Source organism: Watersipora subatra, chromosome 9 (assembly GCF_963576615.1).
Source record: "Watersipora subatra chromosome 9, tzWatSuba1.1, whole genome shotgun sequence".
In the NCBI taxonomy this organism is placed as follows: domain Eukaryota; kingdom Metazoa; phylum Bryozoa; class Gymnolaemata; order Cheilostomatida; family Watersiporidae; genus Watersipora; species Watersipora subatra.
The window spans coordinates 49,023,852-49,049,232 of record NC_088716.1 but is presented as its reverse complement, the minus strand read 5'-3'; the positions used below and the strand labels follow the sequence as shown (position 1 = coordinate 49,049,232).

The 25,381-nt window shown below is 33.9% G+C and overlaps 1 protein-coding gene across 1 annotated transcript; it reads right to left on the bottom strand.

The window, feature by feature from the left end:
• Nucleotides 1-152: 152 nt before the first annotated feature.
• On the bottom strand, nt 153-20,277 carry LOC137405165 (organic cation transporter protein-like). The gene is made up of 13 exons (XM_068091391.1): nt 20,150-20,277; nt 18,559-18,711; nt 17,650-17,774; nt 16,252-16,358; nt 14,502-14,656; nt 13,761-13,923; nt 11,452-11,584; nt 9,033-9,156; nt 7,443-7,610; nt 3,494-3,597; nt 1,638-1,715; nt 1,177-1,294; nt 153-232 (listed from the first exon to the last, which is right to left on the bottom strand). Exons 1-13 carry the CDS (start codon nt 20,262-20,264, stop codon nt 153-155), a joined length of 1,623 nt encoding a protein of 540 aa, XP_067947492.1. The 5' UTR covers nt 20,265-20,277.
• Nucleotides 20,278-25,381: the final 5,104 nt, after the last annotated feature.

The window sequence follows — 25,381 nt, the reverse complement described above, 5'->3', positions numbered from 1 at the left end:
TTCTGTTATCAGGTAGATTATTCTTGAGGCAGCAATGCTAGAAATGAAACAGCTCATGTAAAATGCAGTATATAGCGAGTTGCAAGAACTTCTGAAATATCTTGGAGAGGTATTTTTCCAAGGCACTATGGAGCCAATCGACAATAATTATCCTAGGGGTTAATCATCTCTCTCTCTTTTTGTTTCCGTTTACAGCAGTTGAAAGAATTAAGTAGATTCTCTGTCTCGACCTCTACAAAAGTTATCATGCTTATTAACACTTTTACAAAAGAGAGTTCACGTATTTGTATGTCATAGGAATCACTATAGAGGTTTAAAGCTATTGAAAAAGAGAAAGCATGTTCATGAAGCTAAATAAACTCATAGCTTCAAAAAGCATAGATATGTGAATGGTTCACTAAGAAACTGCCCGCTCGCATCGTAGCACCTCTATTATCTCAAACTTCTATCCAATTTATCCTACACTTTTGAAATTTAAATTTATTAACTTTCATAAACCAAGTAATGTTGATAGTCAGTGCCTGTTAGAGTTGCATTTCTTTCATCAAGTGACCACCTCTATCAACTTTTGTATAAGTTTTCCCTTTTATAACTAGCATTTTTACGCTGCATCGCCACTGAATTCTTAAAAAATTGTATTGGTTATAACTTTCATGAATTGCTGCCAATGCTGATTCTGTATTCTGCACTATCATGTAGAAACACTGAAAAAGACTTTTGAACGCATGAGATTTTTCTCTCACATAAATTTACTGCCCAACTAAATAATTCAATAAATATAGCAAATACTATAACTTTTCTGAATTGCTGCTATTGCTGACTTTTGTCACCCTTGAAGAGCAGTACAAATATTTAATACTGTCTTCGTGTCTTTAACTTCTCACAGCATTCTTAGATAAATATTTTAGTTATTTAAATTTAAAATAAAAACTCCGTGATTCCATTGTTAAGCATACAGATCCGTACGCAGTTATTTCCTATAATTCAGCCAACTCCAAATGTTAAAACACGGCTGTAAAACTAAACAGTAACAAAGCATCAGTGAAACTATAAGTCATGACAATAAATCAGGCTAGAGTTTATCTATCAATTAATTCTGTAGTTAAAAACACAACTACATTCAAAAAAAGTGGCCTGGAAGGTAAGCTATGCTAGATAATGCTTTGAAGTACGTACGATGCATGTCATCAGGTAGTGTCTTTCCCCTGGTCTCTGGCAACGTCACAGCACAGAGACCAGCAATGAGAGACAGTCCTCCAAAAATGACATATGGCAAGTTGGGCCACCAGTTGTTCTGCAACGAAAAAGACTTGATAAGAAACACATAAAACGAAGAGTCATTTGTATGCTACAAGCTTTTTGATCATCATACTTGTAAGCTGAAAAACTTTTGGTAGTGGAGATAATCAATTTAACCAATCAAAAAGTAAGAATGCATGATGGTGCATGCTGGTTGGTCAAATTTACTATTAACATCTTCTGTCGCTTACATCCTTGAATATAAAATTCTCTTACAAGCCAGTTGTCCAGCTTTTGTAGCTGAGGTTCTTGTTAAATAGATTAGGAAAGAGGTACGTATGTGTCCGTTTGTATAGCTTTCAAGGCTTGACACAGCACTTGGTATGTTAAGAACTTACGCTATAAACGGTAAGAGGGGCTAGAGCAGCGCCTGCCCGAGCTAAACTTGACCCTAGTCCAAGTGCAGTCACTCTCTCCTATAAACATGATATAAGATGGTATCAACTTGCTGGAAGACTTGACAGCATCTATAACTACAGTCATACTTCGACTTACGAGCTTAATGCGTTCCGAGACTGAGCTCGTATGTTAATTTACTCGCATGTTGGTGCAATTTATTTATATATAGAACCATTAAATATATATTGATTAGTTTCCATACTCTAAAAAATGCAAATAAAACACTCAAAACAATATATTGTAACAAAAAGAACATGTTGGTTATTGTCCTAATTTACCAAATGCTTTCAAAAAACAACAATTAAAAAATAATGCAAGGAAATGTGATTAATTAAAATGTAAAATTAAATACATACAATAGCAGCTAACGCTAGCATTTGCCAGAGAGGGAGATATAAGTTATCCTTCATTACAACAGTTGACTTTGATGAATTTGGATTTTATCAATGTCTTAAAAGACAAACGTAGAAGCAAATCTAAAAGCAAACTTTCATTTTTAACTTAAGGTAATTAAAATTTCTTCAGCGTTCGTAGTTTGAAGTTTTTCGCTGGTTAGCTAATTTTTCCTTTGTTTCGCTTTCACGACTAGCCGGCCGTTTTAAGATAATCCTATCTAAAGAGGTTTGCCTTTGTCGCCCTTTCAACATGTTGCGATTAGGACGAATGCAGGTGTTGTCACAAAAGTTTAATGCACGACTACTAGCCAACTTGTCCGAATGTCTATTTTTTATAGTTTTGCTAGATAGCACCGGCCTTTTCATATAGCATCGTTTCAGTTATGCTGTCACCGGCCAATTGTTTATCCAATGCCTGAGCAGTCTCTCCATCAGCAGTCGTGAAGATCGCTGCGCCGTTTAGAAACTATGGCCAGTCCTTTTGCGAACTAAATGCCCTGAATATAATCCTTCGGTTTGATAATTGTGGATGTATTTCTGTCATATTGCTGAGCTAGCCCAATCACGCATACACATTTTGCATATTTTTCAATAATTTTCGGTTTAATATCAACTGTTATCATTCGCTTTTTCTTTGCATTGTCTTTCATTTTACTTGCAAACTTTCGGTCAACGCAGAGTACTTTTAATTCACATAATTCTGCACTGAAAATTGCACAAAAAAACACGGTACAAAAGTATAACCTGAGCAGTTGAAAAATACAGAGTGATGCTGTTCTCATAAAACACCTCCGGCATACTTGGCAACTGACCCACTTGCTCGTATCTCAAACATGGCTCGTATGTTAGTGCTAAAACTTGCTTAAAAGCCGGCTTGTATCTCAAGTTTCTCGTACGTTGGAGCACCCGTAAGTTGAAGTATTACTGTATAAATAGCTATTTCTTGAGTTTTAGATTTGAAGTCTAACAGTTATCAGCTGATGTATTCATAACCTTCACACAATGGTTAGATTTAGAACTTGGAGTTGTGAACTCTCGCCCAATGGTTGGTGTGGCAAGTCCCCATACTCTGCAATCAGATTTATAATTTGGAGTTGTGAGCCCTTTCCCAATGGTTAGAATTAGAACTTGGAGTTATAAGCCTTCGCTCACTGGTTAGATTTAAAACTTGGAGTTATAAACCCTGGCTCACTGGTTAGATTAAGAACTTGGAGTTATAAACCCTCACCCAATGGTTAGATTTAGAGCTTGGAGCTGCAAGCAAATCAATGTTGGAAACTAGGTGTTTGTCTGATCAGCTGTTCACCTTCGCGCCAATCTTTAGGAGATTATAAAAGCCACGTTCCAGAGTCTATTAAATATAATAGTCGGAATAAAAAACACAAGTAAACAAAACTTACCGTTGTTGGGTATATCTCAGCTGTGATTATATAAATCATTTGAAAGCTCATGTCGATGAGCAGTTTGCCGATCATGCTCATTGCAATTACTGCTGCATTTATATCTGAAACAGTGAACTTAACAAATTAATACATTTTCCTTCAACACCTCAAATTTTACTATAATAACTTTTACTATAATAAGAGTCATATTTGTTTGTCTGTAGCCACAGTTAGAGCTTTAGGAAAGAAGATTGCCTCACATGAAAGGCAGACTCGGATATTCCATTTTGCAACCATCAACTGGGCTACTCGACCATCGTTCTGCTCCGTGGAATCATTGTACAAATACTTATTACATATAAGGATCTCTCACGTCGCACATGACTGTCAGCGTACTGGTATAAAGAAATAAAAAATAGTGAAGCTTGGATCAGACCGCAATACATGCGATGTTTAGCCTATCTAGCCTTGAAGCCTTGTGTTTAGCCTTGGAACAGAAGCTATGAATCTGATAATAATTGAAGAGTTTTGACAAGTAATAGTGAGTTAAAAGATGAGCAGAACAAGTTTTACTGCTTAGCTTTATCAAATATAACAACTAAAACGAAAACTCCTGAAGCAATTCATGACTCTAACATAAAATAATAAACATCGTTTAACATAATTTTGTAATGCTTTGTAACATAAGAATATTTTGAAATGTTATATCCAAATGGTATTGTCATACATTAAGCGACACAATGACTTTGTCTTTCTGACAGACACAGGCTAAAAAGGCTCTATTAATTCTTTATTCTTTGTGTTGATAAGTGTTGAGCTGATAAATTATGGTAAATGATAAATGAAAAAATTCATGGTTGCTTTTCCGAAGGGTTTCATTACACTAGCTAGCATACTTGTTATTCTATTTATTTTCTTTATTTTCTCTCAAGATATTCCTCTGCGTTCGGTTAATGTGCAAAAATTACGAACCAAAAATGATCTAGTACCAGCCCTTAATATAATATTAATACTTGTAGAACCAGAACTCTCTCTGTAGATTTCCGATACCTGAGTAGTAAGTACAGTGTCCAGCAATGCCAGAGTTGATAAAGCATGATAAAGTTGAGAACAAGCATCAATGCAAAGCTTAAGGTATACAGAGCTGTAATTCTAGCAACTTTATTATACGGAATTGAGACCTGGACTATATCATTGTACTATATTATATATCATTGTACTATATTATATACCATTGTACTATATTATATATAATTGTACTATATTATATATAATTGTACTATATTATATATCTTTGTACTATATTATATATCATTGTACTATATTATATATAATTGTACTATATTATATATCATTGTACTATATTATATATAATTGTACTATATTATATATAATTGTACTATATTATATATCTTTGTACTATATTATATATCATTGTACTATATTATATATAATTGCACTATATTATATATCATTGTACTATATTATATATAGTTGTACTATATTATATATAATTGTACTATATTATATATCTTTGTACTATATTATATATCATTGTACTATATTATATACCATTGTACTATATTATATATCATTGTACTATATTATATATCTTTGTACTATATTATATATCATTGTACTATATTATATATCATTGTACTATATTTTTGATTTTGATTTGAGTTTATTTTCATCATGAAAACAGATGCACACAGAGACAAACTAAATAAATATACATATATGAATAAGCAATCATAATACAATAGGAGTGATGAAGGCCTACGTGCACAATAGCAGGGCTAATCAAGGTGCATGGCCCGAGTTGAAATTTTTTTTAATATAATAATGTTCACATATTAAGACCTAAAGCCATCCCAATGAGTCAAGTAAATGCCTCTTTAAAGCAATCCTAAAACTATTTGAATTTTCAATGTACCTGATCGATATTGGTAAGTCATTCCAAATACTGGACAACTGGTAAGTTACCTTTTGATGTCCAGCTGTAGATGTAGACTTAGGGTAAGGTAAGGCATAAGAAGAATAACGAGTAGCATAAGAGTGTTGTTGAACATGAGTGTCAGAGTAGAATGATGAATGAGCGAGAATCTCTAAACGGAGTTTGTATAAGTCTTTAATTGGAAGAACATTAGCCTTTTTGAACAGATCAACTGTGTGGTCTATGAATTTTTTATGGAAGATTATTCGCATTAGACGCTTTTGAATCAGGAATATTTTATTCAAATGACACTCTGCAGAATTGCCCCATGCTTCTAAACAATAAATTAGTTCACTGTATATTAAACTGTTATAAAGCAATATTAAAATGTCAGTTGGAAAAACTTCTGAGGCTGAAAATTATACCCAAATTTTTATGCAGTTGACTTCTCAAATAATCAATATGAGAAGACCAGCTTAATGAGTTGTCAATAACTACTCCTAAAAATTTCACATTTGTAACATTATTTATTGGCTTACCGTTGATACTTATATTTTGACTAAATTCAAATTTGTTTTGATGATTTTTGATTATTATAAAATTTGTTTTATCAATGTTAAGAGTTAGTTTGTTTGCAGTACACCAATTTTGAACTCTATCTAAAGCTGAATTGATTTCATGGATATTATCATTTAATTTCTTGTCAACAAAAAACAGATTTGTATCATCAGCAAACAAAATAGTAGAGAAGGGTTTCGAATAATAAATTAAATCATTTATATAGTGAAGGAACAATGTAAGGACAAAGATAGAACCTTGTGGAAGCCTGCATTCAATTTGATGTGATTCTGATAGAGTAGATTTATTTAGATATACTGACTGAGTTCTATCAGAAAGGTAACTTTTAAATAGTTCGACAGTGCTACATGAAAAATTATAAGCTGTGAGTTTTTGAAGCAAAATAGAGTGATTTATGGTGTCGAAAGCCTTCAAGAAGTCGATAAAAATACCTAGGACAATGATTTTTCCATTTAAAGCAGAAAAAGACTAATTTGAAAAATCTATTAGAGCATTATGTGTGCCTTTCCCTTTTTAAAACCCATATTGATGTTTGGTCATAATGCTGTGTATTTCCAAATGATTCTGCACCAGAGCGTTCACGACTTTCTCAAAAACTTTTGAACAAACTGATAGAATTGATATAGGTCTATATATAACTGCTAGACACCATTTTTGATCCTTTTTTAAAAAACGGCAGTACCTTTGCAATTTTTATGTTAGTAGGAACAGAGCCAGTGTTAATTGCCATGTTTATCATATAGGTTAAGGGTAATGAAAGGTAGGGTGCACACATTTTAACAAGCTTAGCGGGAATCAAACCCAATCCTGCAGCTTTCTTTTCATTTAGACCAGTTAATGTGTTATTAACAACACTTTCATCTACATGACATAATTTAAATGCCGGAAAGCTTTTAGACCTAATTGAATGTAAGTCGAGTTGGCTTTCAGGAAAAGCTTTAGCAAGCTGAGGTCCTATCTGGGTAAAATAATTGTTAAATTTATTTGCTATCTGTAGTTGGTTTGTTAGGATTTCATCATTGCTATCTGAAAGCAACTGAGCAATTTTGTCTTCGATAGCTTTCATTCCACTAGCTTGCTTGACCACTTTCCCCATCTCAGCGGAGTTGGAAGATTCAGCTATTAGTTTTTCGTAAAACATACATGATATATAAAATGTACATAATACACTATATTATATGCCATTGTACTATATTATATATCATTGCACTATATTATATATAATTGTACTACATTATATATCATTGTACTATATTTTATATCATTGTACTATATTATATATCATTATACTATATTATATATCATTGTACTATACTATATATAATTGTACTATATTATATATAATTGTACAATATTATATATAATCGTACTATATTATAGATCATTGTCCTATATTATATATTAGTGTACCACGCGCAAGTGTAGCTCACCAAAAACACAATTGATACTCACCAAACGCAGCAAAAACAGGTATGATTGCAGAGACAACGGCTGCTATGAGAAAGGTGCTGGATATAGCTGGCCTCCGACCCAGTCGCAGGTACCAAATTCCAACAAACTGTAACATGCTCACAGCTTGTAACAGGTAGTTGTTGGTGAAGATGTTGCCTGTCAGGTTGGCTGTAAAACATTGATAACATGACTGACTTCAGCTAGAAATTAATGATATGACGACTCAATCGTTTGGCGACGATTTTAAAGGTAGACGATTTGAAAATCACCATCCTTTAAATAGATATCGACAATCGTATAAACGATGTAATTGTGTAATGCCAATTTATCTGACATCTGATGAGTTTCAGAGTGAGCGATACTGGAACTAAAATGCACGGGTCTGGAACTAACACACCGAGAGATTGTAATAATAGGTATAACAGAGAGTATATAGGAGTGAATATAACACACCGAGCAATTGTAGTAATAGGTATAATAGAGAGTATGTAGGCGTGAATATAACATACTGAGAGATTGTAGTAATAGGTATAGCAGAGAGTATATAGGAGTGAATATAACATACTGAGAGATTGTAGTAATAGGTATAACAGAGAGTATATAGGAGTGAATATAACACACCGAGCGATTGTAGTAATAGGTATAATAGAGAGTATGTAGGCGTGAATATAATATACTGAGAGATTGTAGTAATAGGTATAGCAGAGAGTATATAGGAGTGAATATAACATACTGAGAGATTGTAGTAATAGGTATAACAGAGAGTATATAGGAGTGAATATAACATACTGAGAGATGGTACTAATAAGGGTAATAGAGAATACATACTGTAACATAAAATATAAACTGTAATAAAATAAATATAAAGTCTAATAAACTGATATTAAATATAAGTGACTACAAAATATTAGTCAACCATAAGTACTGTTATAGCATGCAAACAAGAAATCAAACAAAAGGGGCACTTCAAATGGCAAACGCAACAACATTTTAACAAAAATAAATAGATAAACAAGGTGAGTCTATCAATGCTAAAGTTATTAGTGAAATATTACTAGATGAGTATTATCAGCCTTACTAGTTACTAGTTGTTTATTTAAAGATGAAATCACACAAATTTTAGTAGATTTTATTAGAAAGTATCAATATCTGTCTACCAGTTGCAATTGTTCTTGATGCTTGAGGTGATCAGTCAGCCAGGATTTTTCAAGATTAAAATGAATAAAACTTGATTGCAAATAAAATTCTCAAAAGGAAAATATGTGCAAAATAACATCATTTGTTGTTATCATCGCTATAGTTGATATCGACTATTGCATCCATGTTGAAGCATTATGCGTCTCTATTCTGTTGGTCTCCTTGCAATTACAGACGTCATAATCGCAATTCCGATTGAGCTAAGCGATTTAATCACGCTTAAGTTTTATCGATTTTAATCTTAAAACATCCGTGCAGCCAGATTACCTCAAGTATAAAAAACAATCGCAAATGCAAAATACATAAAACTTTTAATAACTTTTAATAACAAAATACAGAAAACTTTTAATAAAATCTAGTAAAACTTTGTATATGTTGCTCTATAATACGTACCAACATTAAATGTCATCCCAAAGAAGACGATAGACACCCCAAACCATTGTACACAGACGATAATAGTCTTCTTTCTAACATTGACACCTTTGAACAGTGTGAACAGGTTTCCTTCCTTTTTACGCTGTAACCAAAGCAAAGAAAAGAGAGAAGCTGAATAAGGCAGTCAAACGCTGTCTGTCAGGAAAATCAACCTCTGTACGAGTACCTCGTACATAATTAGCTCCTAGTTTTGGCCAGCGAGTACCTACTTTTGTACGAAGTCCATGTGCCTTTTTTATGGTGTAATATTAATAGTTTCCTTAATTACAAAAAGCAAGTCAATCTAAAGATATATACTATAGTAGCTATAACTTCCTGATAAAAGTAGGTAAATGGTAGGACTTGCGGCAGCAAGTAAATTGGCTCAATGTCAATTACTAGTTTATGAGGGTTAACTAGTAGTGAGTGCACCCAGCTCCCTCTACTTGTATAAATAATGTTTGTGGTGAAGTGCTGAGGAAAGGAGATTAAAACAAATAAATAGCTGCTTAAAGCTTAGAATCTGTGCTACACATTGCTATTAAGTGCATACGGCTCTGAAATGACCAGCGAACTGATTAAATTAGTAGCGCAATTTGGACCTCAGACATGGCTACAAGAAAACTGATACAGAAATTTACTAAATTAAACAATTTATTTCCACCAGGACCTTCACAACTGTCTGTAAAATACAGACTGTACATAACCATTCCAAAATTTTTTGACATCATTCTACTAGGAAAGTAGATAATGAAGAACTAGTACACCAGTAGGATGAGAGAGTAGACTTTCTATCATCACCCATTAGCAAACCAAGTCACAAAACTCTAAATGTTTTCAATATATCAATGTTATATCAATGTTTTATCAATGTAATATCAATGCGACGCCATGTTTTTATAGACCACTTCTATTAGTGTGATTTACTATAATATTCATGTCAGTCGAAGTTATAAAACGCCTTAAATAATCAATTATATTCATTTGGCCGGAAAATCAAACTTCCACTAGTGCCAAGCTTTCATGAAAATGCAAATCATTTAATTTCAAATCAACTTTTCTTTGATATTCAATGTCAGCCCCAGTCCTATCGCAGGCAGTTTCACTTTCACTTTTGCTATTCATTTCATTCGGTACAAAAAAGTTAATAATCTTGCATATTATACCAACAATGCCACCAAATAAAAAGAGAAACAGCCAAAATTTTAGAGCAAACTGAGGCGTGACGCGAAAACAATAGAGAAAGCGTGAAGCAGCTACAAGAAAACGGCCAGTAATACATGTAGATCAGTAACGAAGGCCTAGCATCACGAACGACTAGAACAAAGCAAGAAGCGTATGACAGGAGTTAGGGAAGCTGAAACCACTTAGCAAACTCAGGCGTGGAATGAACAGAACAAAAGGTTCACGCCTACAGCTAGGGAAGCTGAAACCACTGACCAGACTCAGGCGCGGAATGAACAGAACAAAAGGCACACGCCTACAGCTAGGGTGGCTGAAACCACTGAGCAAACTCAGGCGCAGAATGAACAGAACAAAAGGTTCATGCCTACAGCTAGGGAAGCTGAATCCACTGACCAGACTCAGTCGCGGAATGAACAGAACAAAAGGCACACGCCTACAGCTAGGGTAGCTGAAACCACTGAACAGACTCAGGCGCGGAATGAACAGAACAAAAGGCATACGCCTACAGCTAGGGTGGATGAAACCTGAAAGAAGAGTACAGAATGAAGTATAGGTTTCTTATGGAGAAAATAAAATGTCTGTCAAATACACTAAATGCGATCCACTTGGAATTGGTTACAAAAACAGCAATCCAACTGCAATCTTTAACTGAAAATATTCCGCCTACTTGGAAGCACCTTATCTAAGATAGTAGTTCTGATTTTGAACATTTTCTTCACATTCAAAAATATAAAAGCTGCTATCAACTAACTTCATTTGAATGCAAAACTGTTGATCAGCCTGAGTTTAAGCTAACGTTCAAGGTCCAAGGTCAAGTTTACCATTTAATTGGCCTTTTACTTTCAATACCGGCTGAACAACCCTTATTTCTTCAAGTGTATTTTACAGGCGATCAGCAAGAGCAAGCAGAACATAGGTGGAAGGAGTGCGCGCAAAATAATCTTGCACTTTAAAAACTGCTGCATGAACATAACAAATAATTATGTGCAAGATTTTAAAACTATTCTTGAAAAGGTGCCATAGAATACAGAAACGGTTGTTGTTCGTACAGGAAAAAGGCCCACAGAAAAGCATGAACAGAGATATAATACACCAGTAGTGAATTATGTTGCCATTCAATTTTTTTACCTTTTCTCACAAAATAATGTGATAGGCAGGCAATGACTAGTACCACACCTAGTAGGAATATACAGACATACATAAGGGGACAAACCTGGTGTTCGATGTATATCTCAAAATCTTTAGGAATGGGCACTTTATTAATTCTTGCAGACTTACGAAAGAAGTCAATAGCTTTCTGCCTATTACCATTGTTGAGTTCCCACCTAGGTGACTCGGGAAATATCCTAACAATATAATAACAAATGTATTAGTTAGTAAAACAACAAAAAACTCACTTTTTATTACTATAAAACTGTAAGAACAATTGGGGTAGTACTTATATTTGTTTGTTTTATTTTTATAAAATTATTACACAACAAGATGATAAAAAGTAAGATGCAATGAGAGCCCATATGCGCAGTAGCATGGCTATTCGAGGCTCAGAGCCTGAGTTAACAGATGAGATTGTTAATGAAGAAAACATGGTTGTCTAAGCAACAGAAATCGGAACAAATATATTCCAGAGACTCCAGCAAGTATTGCTTCAAAGAAGCAATAAAACTATCATGATAATCAATATTCCTGAGCCGAACTGGCAAAGGAATTCCATGCTGATGACACACGATAGGCAACCGGTCTTTGGCCACCAGTAGAAGAGGACGATATAAATCTGGGCTTTCAGTTACCCAAATTTCTTGCGATTTTTCCACTCTAAACTTTCCACAAGTAGCATAGATACTAAGGCTATATTAGAAATTATAACAAAGTCTGGTACTGAAGCTAAAATATTTTGCACGTCTAGATTTTAAAGCTTGATATGTAAGTTATGAAGTAGTGTGTTTTGGCAGCCATCCAATCAGATTTGGTGTTCCTAGTTGATAATCACTCAAGGGTTGCATATTACTGTAGTAGTTATAGGCACGATGAAGACCACTGGTATTGTTATCAGCGCAAGTTGGATCACAACTGTACTCAAATCCAAGATCAAATTACACTATGTTTTAGTAGACATCATCAGAATGTGTTGGTATTTTTCTATCATTTGCGATTGATTTTAATGTTTGAGATGATCTGACTGCCAGGGTGTTTCAAGATTAAAATCTACAAAACTCGATTAGAGTTAAAATGCTCAGATCAAGCAAAAGTGCATTTATGATGTCTATAGTTGGAAAAAGACCAACAGAATAAAGACGTGTAATGCTCCAACTTGAACACAATAGCTGATATCTACTATAGCAATGATAGCAACTAGTGACATCATGTTGCACGTATTTTTCTTCTGAGTGTTTTAACCGTGATCAAGTTTTGTCAATTTTAATCTAGAAACATCCTGGCAGTCAAATTATCTCACACGTCAAAGACATTCGCAAATGATAGAAAAATACTGATACTTTCTGATAAAATCTACTAAGATTTTTTGGACGTTTATCTTTAAGGTCAAGAAAAATTTTTTACATTATTTTCTGATAGCGACTTTGTGTTAACTTGCAAGGATAGCAACCACTATGAATAAAATGTTGGATCTGAAGTCCTATAGAAACAATCCCATGCGAGAAAATCTCTCGGCACCATGTCAGGCAGCAGTCGCTTATACAAAGCCACCAAATTTCAGGAAATTATAGCTAATTAAAAATGTCTATGTGGGTTTAGTAGGAACTAGCCATCTGAGGACCTGTGTGTAACCTTACATGTTTTAATAAAAAAAGTTTATTTGAAACATTTATCGCTTCTATTAAAAAAGTAGGAATAAGTCAATTACAACACCAGTATGGAATGATGTAGTGGAATGAGTATGATAACAAACACTGCCCTGCACAACAAACACTGCCCTGCACAACAAACACTACCCTGCACAACAAACAATGCCTTTCGCAACAAACACTGCCTACACAACAAACACTACCCAATCATTGCAAGCATGTCTCACTTATTGAAAGCTTACAAACTCATCACAAGTGTGATAGATATTATTTAAAATGATCACTGCAGTTGTAAGAGGAGGCAATCGCTGCTCCGTCTCTTTAATTATATAATGGTTTACATAAACATATAGCTGAAATATTTAGATATCTAAACGCAATTATATTTTGGCATGTTGCCAATAAATTGCATACCTCAAAATAGACTGAAGTTTGTGACTGCATGTAAACAAATGCTGCACAGCATCGTAATTTATGACCTTTTAACATAGAGACAATTTTGTAATAACGGTAACAGAAGCTGAAAGGTCATAAAAACCTGATAAGAAAATTTTTTCCCCGCAGTAAGCGGATCATGTTCAGGGGCTATAAGTGACTTCAGCCATTTCTATAATGAATCTTATCTCAATGGAAGACTTGAGCACTCTAATAGTAAAAGATAAGAGATATACAGCCGTCTGGAGACAGTTTAAATAAAGGATTGAGCTAGCTTAAAGCTTACCAATAATATGGGATATACAGAGAGAAACAGAGAGCACAGGCTAACTGAAAATGCCTCCAGTTGCTGAGCAATTGTGAGATGGCTGTGACAACTACTCCTCCAATGCTGTATACAGCGCCATGTAGCATTCCTGCTGACTCTCTAAATGTTACCATTTCACACACTGCAACAGCAGAGAAGAGTCTTTGTCGCCTCTGTTGTGATTTGGGGACACTTATCTTTGTTTGAAATAGAAAGTTGTAAAAATGTTGAAGGCAGGGTTCTACTTAGAAATTTACAAGTAATACACATTAGCAACTATGCTTTCCAAACGCAATAATTGCATATTTAATGGCAACTTGAACGCAATAACCAGCATCTACTATAGCAACGATAGCATCTAGTGACGTAAATTCACGCATATTTTTTTCTGAACGTTTCAACCGTGATCAAGTTTTGTCTTGATTTCACTCTTGAAACACCTTTGCAGTCAGATCAATTCAAACATCAAAAACATTCGCAATTGAAAAAAAGAAAATAATTTCTGAAAAAATCAACGAAAATTTTGGACAAGTTTATTTTTAACCCGCAAGCGATTCTGAGCAAAACCAAGTGCTCAGCGTCGAGCTAATTTTCTAGCTAGAAAATTTTCAGTCACATTCATTGACTTCCAAAGCCATCAATGCTTTCTGCACTAAACCTTACGTTGTTGTACAGGGTTTGAGTTGAAGCAAACAAGGGAATCAATAACCTTTGACCTACCGTACACAAATCCTGAATTCCTTGCACCAGCAGTGAAAATACCCAGCAAAAATCTCATCACGATGAGCATATAGAAGTTGACAGAGAAAGCAGCAGCGATGCCACAAAGCATCATGGACACATTGGAGATGAGCAGCAGCTTACTTCTCCCATACCTGCAAAGTCAATGTCTCTTCATAATACGCATTCAAGCCTCCTGTCATCTAGAAATCACTTTTTAAGGTCATCTCAGATGATTGGATGACATTTTAACATAAAATTGTTAGATACTTTTAAAACCAGCATTTGGTCCGAATAGAGAAAGTGAGTATATTTATGAATCTATGAGCTCGTTGACAAACTGAGAGACTGAGGCTAAATATAAAGGAATATTTATTATAATAAGAGCTATGGCGGTTCATCTGTCTGAAGATACGGTCAGTATTTGTGATAAAAGATTTGCTCTGTGCGGGATTTGAACTCATATAGATAAGTGCTACCATCTCAAGTTTGTGCTACTATCAGTTTTGTGCTACCATCTCAAGATTATTCAAAGAAACAATTTTAATATTCAAACCAAATCTAAGGCAGTGCTACAACTTTCATAAACTTTTATGTTAGAATCTTTTGAAATTTTTGTCTTCAAAAGTATGAAAATATTTTATATTTGAAAACCATTTTCCCATAGAAAACAGTTAGTATTGTCAAACTTATCTACTGCATTACCTTTAAACCACATTACTTGCAACTGATTACAAGCAGTTTTTAGTATCTGTGCAATGCCGGACATTCAGTAGTGAGGCCAGGTGGTAATCATTATGTGTGACGCAACGTTGTTGTGCGCATTTTAACCGATGTAATGAATATATTCGCTGTTATTAACCACTACGCTCAGTGGGCCAAGCTGTCTAATAGGTAAGCTCGCTGCCTCCAGAACTGGAGGTGCCGAGTTAAAATCCAGCATGGCATGAATTTTTTGTTTCTGAAAAACTTTATCATTACAAGTGGACAGACGAACGATGACAGACAGACACTGGGATTTATATATAGAAACTAGCCGAATGTTCGACGTTGCATGTGTATTAAAAACAGCTTATAAACATTGGCAGGTAATGTAGTTGCTATTGGCTAATTTGAGTAAGCTAGTATCCCTATTGCTAAACTTACTAATAAAAACCGTGAGAGCTAGCTTTAGTGACGTTGCGAGTAACAGAGTCGCTATGCATATTTTAACCCAAATAATGACTCATATCATGCAATGAATCTATTGCATCCGTGTAGCGTAATGGGTTAGCTTGTCACCTTGTGAATGGGAAGTTCCGAGATCAAGCTTTCAGCGATACTGATTTTTCATCCCTAGATTTTAATAGCTATAGCTGGACGCACATCGAACAACGACAGACAATGACAAACTTTGTAATTTATATAGATTGATGTTTAACGAAAGTGTACCGAAACTAGCAAGCTTGGGGTTTTGGAGCTTTCATAGAAAAGCTTTGTTCTAATCTAGTCATACTTACTACACAGTTGCTCCTGCTCAGCGGGAAAACTGGACTTGCAAAACATTATGGGTTCCCTTAAAACCGCCCTACCTTTCTAAGCACAAAAAGACTTAATTTTTAAGTTGAGGGAAGAATGGGGCTAACTAGCAATTGCAACTCCTACTGATATACCAATTATGTTTTTATATTTTATGAGATGTAAACAGATAAAGGTTGGGTATAACATCTCATTTGGGAGAAAGAAAGGAACGGGTCAAGACCCACCCTACCTGTCAGATAGATCAGCTAGAACTATACAACCAACTAAGAATCCAACCATAAAGAGTGAGTTGGCAACAGTTGTGTACCAGGATCCATTGCACGAGTTCAAATCCCACTACAAGAATGTTTTATCTGCATTATAATAAATTTTCCTCTTTATGTAAACTTTTACTTCAACTGATGGTTTTGTTGGGACATTAAAATGGATTAAAACAGATAATCAATATTATTATCTGTAAAATGTACACGTGCTTTTTTAGTAATCTTGTTTCCCTTGAAAGATGAAGCTTATACGTAGTGTGGTGGCCAATTGCCGAGACCAGGGCCATGCTAAAAAGAAGAGCCAACGCCGAAACAACTGACGCCATGACTGAGCCCCGCCTCGGTAGGGGACACAGCCCTCGATAAAACTTCTGGTCGGCCAAGGATCGGCTACCGAGTTGGCCTCACCACCGAGGGGCGGAGCGAAGCCACTTTCAGGAGCTATACAAGATGCTGCAGAAACGACCAAAAGCACCTGGAAGTCTCTCATCGTGCAGTTTACTGTATGCTTATTGCATCTTGAACTGTACTCTTATACTCGTATATATTTATTGCAAAAATATTTGAAAAAGTTTCATTTGCATTTTACTCGAGGGGTTTGGTTCTTGTGGAGCAAGTAGAAGAACTCGGTCGGTCCATTCTTAGTATGTTATTTGTATCATGTTTTACTCAGCGTATATACAGCTACTGTTTTACTCAGCTACATACTCAGTTAATATCGAATAAAAGTTCGTTTATGAGAGTACAAAAGGAATTATTGATTTGAATAAAAATAAATAATTAACCTGAAAAAACCCAAATTAGTAATACTTAAACGATAGTCTCTATACAATTATATGTAATATAGACTGATTTTAGAATATATTAATATTAACTCAGATCTATTTACGTGTAAACTATTATTTGTAGCTATTTTGTTAACAAATGTATAGATAAGGAGCTACAAGAAGTGTCACTACCTGATCAAATTCTTTTTAAAATAAAGAAGAAAAAGTATATTCAGATGAAATACAGTAAAAATTACATCAATAAGAGATCTGTGGGACAAACACTTCAAGGTAAAACATAATAACACAATTTTAATTATAACAATAATAACACAGTGTTAATAATAACAATAATAAAACAATTTTTTTAACTTACTAAGCTTTCAATCTCTCTTGAAGACTATAGATGTTTTAACAATTGTCTGCAAGTGAATTCATTGCCTTTGAAAGCAAGTAAATATGATGTTTACTGGTAGTATATAATTTTAGTATGATGAAAGCTTAGCGATGCACCATAATTGTAAATAATTATATTATTACATTCAGCTCTAAATACAGAACTGAAAAATGACTAGGAACCAACATTTATCAACTAACCTCCGACATCATGGTCAAGGTAAATTCTGTCTGGTCATAATCCCAGCTGTCACACTTGACGTCCTTCTCAAGAACTATAGAAGAGTTGTCGGGATACTGAACCAGAGTGTCATACGTACACTCACCTAGCAACAAATATCAGGAAGCTTCTGAGCGAGCAGATCATCACAGCATTTTAGAAAGCTAAAAAAGAACTTAAATTCAAAACATCTAATGTTTTATTCAAATTATGGGAATTTTAGTTAAAATGCTAATAGCTTACTTTTTGCACACGATTTGTCTGTAGCAAAATAAAATGACCAAATGATCTTCTAGTAATAGCTACCAACTAGTTTCAACCACCAGAGATAATCAGCATGATCTCGAATTTGATTGGTTAAGCTTATGGCACCTCTTATCTTGTGATAGCAACACAATTTGAAGGAGGTAGATTTTTAATTAGTTTTTTAATCTATTTGTGATTAATATTGTTCTGCTTTAAAAACTTTTGAGTATTTCTTGAAACATTTCGAAAGCGATTCAAGTATTTAACAATTTTAAATGGCTATAAATGAGCAACACATTACTTATTTAAAGAAATAAACCAGTAATACATCACATATGCAGAGAAATGAGCCAGCAATTCATTACTTATTTAGATAAATAAAGCAGCAATTCACTACATATTCAGATAAATGAACTAGCAGTACATTACATATTCAGAAGAATGAACCAGCAATACATTACATATTCAGATAAATGAACTAGCAATACATTACATATTTAAATAAATGAACTAGCAATTCATTACATATTCAGATAAATGAACCAGCAATACATTACATATTCAGATAAATGAACCAGCAATACATTACATATTTAGATAAATGAACTAGCAATAAATTACTTATTCAGATAAATGAACCTTACCCAGCTCATATTTAATTTTAGCAGTTTCATTGAAACTGGCTGACCAGTTGCTGGAAGACTGGAGGGGTCGACAAGTGTGACTCTGGCTGCCTCCAATGAATATGAAGCCATTATTGTTGAATACAGTTGACCAGGTCACCAGCGACATCATTGCTTAGTGAAAACAACAGACAAGAACATAATAAAATGTTTAGCACTTCGAGTTTAAAAACATAGTCATAAGCAGTGATGTATAGGTAAGACCAGCCAGTTGAAACCAAATAAAACACATTGACTGACATTTTTGACAAGATCTATTTATAGGCACTTGTATACAAGCATTTATTTCACTATATTCATTAACAACTTTGTAATACATTTTATTATTTTATAATCTATTTTATAATATGATTAGATTATATTTTTAGATGTGTTAAATTCAACTAATACTTTACATGCTTTTGTTACAATACAGCATGACCAGCAATCTTCTAGACTTTTTCCTGCGCAAACAGAGAAGATTTTTTTACTATCAATTTAGATAGCCAATATTCTAACAGCGAGAAGGGTGGTGGAAATTTTTAAAGTAGACAATTTGAAAATCACTACCATTTAAAGAGATATCACCAATCGTATAAACAATATAATAGTGTAATGATGATTTATCTCACACCTGACAGTTATCAAACTGAGTGATACTGGAACTAAAATGCACAGACCTTCTAGTCCTTTCTTAAACACACAGGCCTTGTAGTCTTATATAGAAAGCTCGTTCCATGGTCTTCCACGTGCACGGACATTCATGAAATAAATGTTTCTGATTATCACAAACCAGTTTTTTAAGTTAAAATATACAAAAAATATTAACAAAAATTTACAAGATGTTTTCATAGTAATAATATCGTGATATAGGAATATACCACAAATTAGCTATTTGCAATATCAAATCGTCTGATGATTTTTGGAAATCGTGACCCTGTACTAACAGCTAAAAGGGTAAATTAAAGTTTTCAGATATAAAATAAAGATAACATTACAGGTGATTGTAAAAAGTTAAACTGATTTGTAATACAAAACACCCAAACTGTAAACAATCAGAAAATGCAGCATAAAACTATCAAATGTACACAAATGTATTTTATGTAAGTACATAGAAATTACCACTCCGGTCGTTGGAACCTTTTAAATGAAAACATAGCCTGAGAAACAGTATTATTGACTAATAAAAAAGGATAATTTGTCTCTCAACTAACAAATACTGGTTCTCACTCAATAGATGGGGGTATATACTCCGACCTATTGAGTGAGAACCAGTATTTGTTAGTTGAGAGACAAATTATCCTTTTTTATTAGTCAATAATACTGTTTCTCAGGCTATGTTTTCATTTAAAAGTATATTACAGTATTTACAGTATATACTGTATGTAGTAGCATTCAGTATGTCTCAACTGATACGTCTACTACTAGCTCTAGTTAATTTTGGCTAAATATTTACAGAGTAAGTTTGATAGCTGTGAACCTGTCTGGTGTCCTTCAGCATTTTAAAGCAAATCTAGTTTTCTAGTCTGTCAGATAGAATAACTCCCTCAAGTCTATCTCATTGTATACTCACCAAACATTCCAATCTGATATCTTCCTGAGCCGTACTTTACTAACGCCTCATCATATGATATTCTAACAACTTCATCCTCATTCTTAACCTCCTCAGATGTTTGTACATCTTGCATCTCATTCTTTTCTTGTGACTCATCCATCTTTGATAAGAACACGTCACCTGCAGGCAAATCTAACGAATTTAAATCTTTGGTTTAGATGTAAAAATATCGAATCAATATCGAAAACACAATTATCAGCTAGAATACAAAACACATGCGTATTTTGACAAAAAATACACATGTGTCTTGTACAAAATACGCATGTATCTTGTATGATGGCGTAAAAAGATTGAATGCAGTTATTCTTCAAAATGCAGCATAAACATACTTCAATATTTACAATTTTTAGCTATAAAACCTTATTTAATATTTAGTAAAATGAGAGTATAAACATGTACCTGGTTCCAGTGTTGTACCAAACATAATAAAAAAAAATATTTGCACATTAGAAATATCTGAGCAAAAGTAAATTTTGGTCGCTACCAAACTCTCTAATAGCCAGTCATTATGTTCGTTACACAGGATACTCACCCCTCATCATTGATTCAAGTAAAATACATTGACGCAATGCAAGGAGCTACCAACTTTAAGAATTTTAATCTACTAGCTGAATGGCCAGTGTTGCACAAGTAATAAAACAATTTCCTAATGAATTTGAGTAACTTACCTGGAAAACTAGATTTTTACTAAAATCTTTACTAAAACAGTACCAGAGTTTTGAGCCAGCTTGACAATTGTTACGCGGACGGTCAACAGTGCTAGTTATTAACCCCAAGCAAGCGCTTTAGGCTTGATTATCTTAACCAATGTAATGACTATTTTTTCAATGAATCTATTGTATTCTGTGTAGCTTAATGGTTATGTTCGCCAGCTCCACATCTGGAGGTCCTGAGATCAAATACAGCTTGTGCAGGTCTTTCATCGCTAGATTTAATTGCTATAACTGGACACAGGGTTTTACAAAAAGACAAACACTGAAATTAATATATATAGATAAATGAAAAATAAACCAGTTATAAAAATAGGAGAGCAGATAATGAAATAACTGGCCGGGGTGAGCAGAGAAGCAGACCAACCTTTAGGAGAGTTTATTTGGATACATGTAGGTAAATGGATGCAAACAATGACAACCTTATGAACTTTCTAGCGTAACAAATATAAGTGAATGTTTTATCAAATATAAATTATATATCTTCAACATGGTCTGATCTAATGGCAACCACACACAATTATTGATACATTTTATAAGAATCTGAGGCTAGGCTTCAAAATAACCGAAAATGTTAGAAATATTTTTATTGCTTGTTTGGCTCAACACTTCAGCGCCTATTTCGGATAAACCAACTTACATCTTGAATAGAACTGCTAAAAATATACAGTCAAACATGGATAACTCGAACTTCACGGGACCGAGTGAAAGTGTTCGAGTTATCAGAGCGTTCAAGTTATCAGAGCACTGTCACAAGTCCATGTATTTATTTATTTATTAGTAGATACATGCACATATACTAACTATAATATAAATCAAAAGCATAAATGGCTTGTTTCAAATTAAATGCTTCTAATGTAAAGTTTAAAACTTTTTTATCAAAAAGTATAGGAGATTTTTCTATCACTCGAGATTGTTTTGTTGTTTGAGGTGATGTTATTGCCAGGACGTTTTTTAGATTAAAATTGGCAAAACTTGATCATTGTTGAAATGCTCAAAAGAAAAGACATCTTTTTCTTTTGAGCGTTTTAACCGAGATCAATTTTGCCAATTTTTTTTGAAGTTTATGCGAAGGTAACCTCACTTTTCCATGCTTCCGAAAGGCGATCGCTAAGCGGATGTTTGGTAAAAATCAAAATTCACCAAACCTTTAGAAAAGTCGTTGACAAAAATATTTTGCCGACGGTGGTAATAACGACGCCTATGATTTACGAAAAGTTGAGGTTTACCTCTATGACTTGGAATAAAGTGATTTTCTAAAGCGATGACAACCGTCTCAGTAGCCGTTGGGCAAAAAACTGTTCGAGTTAACAGAGTTGAGTTCGAGTTATCTATAGCAATTTATCATTACGTGGGAACGGACCAAAGAAACCGTTCGAGTTAACCATGTGTTCGAGCTATCCGTGGGCGAGTTATCCATGTTTGACTGTATTTACACTGTTATAATATTTCTATTAGTAATTCCACCCTCAAAGGTGAGGCCAAACTTACAGTCTCTTTAAAGTAAATTATCTGTACTTACTAACTCCCCAAAAGTCTGAAATACGGCTGGTCCACGCACAGGCTGCTGAGTAGCAGCCTCAATATCAACATGCCCTCCTTATTGCTCCTAGTAAGGGATTAACTACTGATAAGGGCGGAGTGATATGAGTAGAAGGCTGATAGTGATAGGCTGATAGTTTACTATAGGAAGGAATATCAGCGCATAGGAATAATTACTGCACATCAAGAGGTTAGTTGATAGATTGTAGCTACTGAGATGATAGCTAATAACCAGCTTTGGACAGGGGAAGGAAATTCACAAGTTTATATTTGTTATTAAGTAGTAGCTGTACATGATAGTAGAGTTAGCAATGTATAAGCATTACGAGTTTGACAATTGTGAGAACCATGGCAACAGCAAGCTTCTCGTCATTAGCTTGATGTATAGAATTGACCTGCTGTCTCCTTCAACGAGAGACTCTCTGCATAATAGAATAGAAAAATTCAGTTTACAATCCTGGTAAAAGTCAAGTGAATATATACACTAGTAGTGAGTCCATTTCAAGTTTCTAAGTAGCAAGTCATTTCAAGTAACAACTCAATTTTAAATTTCTAAATTGTTGATAATCAGAAACATTCAAATGTTTGATTCTTGAAGAAAGGTGAATTTTATTATTTGGAGAATTGTAACTACTTAATACATGACATTAGTCATTGTGAAAAATTGCTGTTGTTTTGTATGAAGAATGGCTGATGACATAAAATAATTTTATTGCCATAAATTTTACTTTTTAATTTACTATTATCTTTAAATATCACTTTGTTACACTTATAACTACTATCATCAATAAAAGTTTTAGAGCTATCGGACACTCTGGCTTTGTTTAGCTACAATTTGTTGAACTCACTGTTAACCTTTATTGGCATAAATACATTGTTGAGTTATGATAAATTCATTTAATAGTCGGGCTACAATACATTATAACGTTTAAGATGCTTAATAGAAATAAGTTTATTGAGCAAAGTTTTACTTAATTAGAATAAAAGAGAGTGATGTCAAAAACCTTCAATGCAGAAGAACAGTTCTGATGCGTAATCTTAAAAGTTCATAGATTTGTCGGTGAGAACTTTTAAGGTGAAAACTCAAGTGAAACATTTGGCCAAAAAGAAAACAATTAAGTTTGTTTGACTTTTAACTTTACATAAACAAAAGCCAAAAAAGTCAAAAGCCAAAATGAAAAGTTTTTTTTTGGCTTTCTTAAGACTTTGCTCTGTTTACTCTAGCACCAGTACCATAGTACCAGTTCTTTTACAATGTATAATGACAAAAAATGACTTGAGTGCTTGCAGATGCCAATTCCAGTTTGAAAAACTTTTCAATTTCAAGTTTTAAGGCATGGTAGAATATTTCTACCCTGAAATTTTCTTTTCTACCCTGAAACTTAAGGCACATAAAGAAGAGTGTCTGATAGTACGAGCTGATTGTAGAATAGTTAGAGTAAATTATGACTAGAATGCAGACTAATGAAGTAATCCAAGCCTGAAATTCAATTCAAATGATAAAGCAAAACCACCTAACATTGCATTTTGGATTATATGAAATGTATTTAAAAAAAGCAAACTTAGGGGAAAATGACTGCTTAATGCGGTGGTATACTACAAAGAACACCGGTAGAGATGCTAAACTGCCAGCATGTCAAATTAGTAGCAATGTGTGGACATTCTACCATTTTAAGTTGTTTGATAAATGTACTAAACATGACCTACTTAACTGGATTGCTACACAAAAATAGACATATTAAATTTGTGTTATACTATGTACCACCTGCCCAGAGGTACAGACATATGTGTATGTGCAGGCATATAATATCTTTTCTGCTCAACTCTAGCAAACTTATTCTAGTACTCTATGGCCTGATGGACAGTCTCAAGCTCAATCTAATTTTTATAACAAAATACAACTGTAACCTCTGTTTGCGTGAGTCTGAAGTATGCAATGACAGCATCACATGAAGGCATCATCTGGAGTTGTCTACCTTCGTTATCTTTATGGCACAAGTAAGCACAACTCCATATTGGTATAATGCAAACATACACTTAAAGCAATATGAAATTTGCTTTAAGCTTGTATATCTATCTATAAAAATTTCAAAGTTTTTCATTGTTAACTAAAGTATAGGAATGAAAACTATGCTTCTACCAGATTTGAACTCACGAAGATTGCAAACACAAATTGTATACCTACCAACACGGCTAAGCTGTTCTTACCATTCCCAAAGCTATTACCATATGTGCTGTATACTCTTTTCACGATTGCACATGCTAAACTATTAATTCATACAATGCGTCTACGGGTTAGAATGCCCCTGTCATAAGATTTTTTGCCTTACTTTATGAAACACTGCATTTTTCATCCTCGCCATACTCGGACAAATTGGTTTTCTGCCATACGATTGCAACAAAGAATTGTCTCGAACTTAAATATTGGCAGTCGGTGTCCTGATTACGTCAAAAATGCCAATATGCTACTTGCTCTATACATATGCTAAATGCTCTCGATCTCAACTCAGCATTATTCGTTATAAGTTATAGTAAAAACCAAATCAACAACAGATGAGTAATGAAAATTTTAGCCTATGACAAAGTTGAAGTTAAGTAAAATACATATTAAAACCTAGCTTTAAGTGCGTGTTTAGTAAGTTATATTTATTTAATTTAAATTCAATGTGTATATTATTTGTCTGTCTCGAAGGTAAGAACTCCGCATGGTACGCACTGCACATAGTACATAGGTTTTGTAACCATAACCATTAAATACACTAAAATTACTTTAGGTAACTAAGGCTAACATATTTTTTTCCTACTAATTATTAATATGTACAGTTAGTATATAAAATTTTGATGTTTTTGACTAGAAGATACTTGCATGAGATAATTACTATAGGTTTCTATACCACACTATACGACATTTTTGCTTTACGATCCCAACACTGAAACA

What these genes read in the sequence shown, in the direction of transcription:
- LOC137405165 (XM_068091391.1), bottom strand. Translation starts at nt 20,264, where the DNA reads ATGCAAGATGTACAAACATCTGAGGAGGTTAAGAATGAGGATGAAGTT. An exon ending in GAATTCAGGATTTGTGTACG is followed by an intron (nt 13,924 to 14,501) that starts GTAGGTCAAAGG and finishes CTGCTGTTGCAG; the next exon opens with TGTGTGAAATGGTAACATTT. An exon ending in CTGAGATATACCCAACAACG is followed by an intron (nt 1,716 to 3,493) that starts GTAAGTTTTGTT and finishes TCATGTTTATAG; the next exon opens with GAGAGAGTGACTGCACTTGG.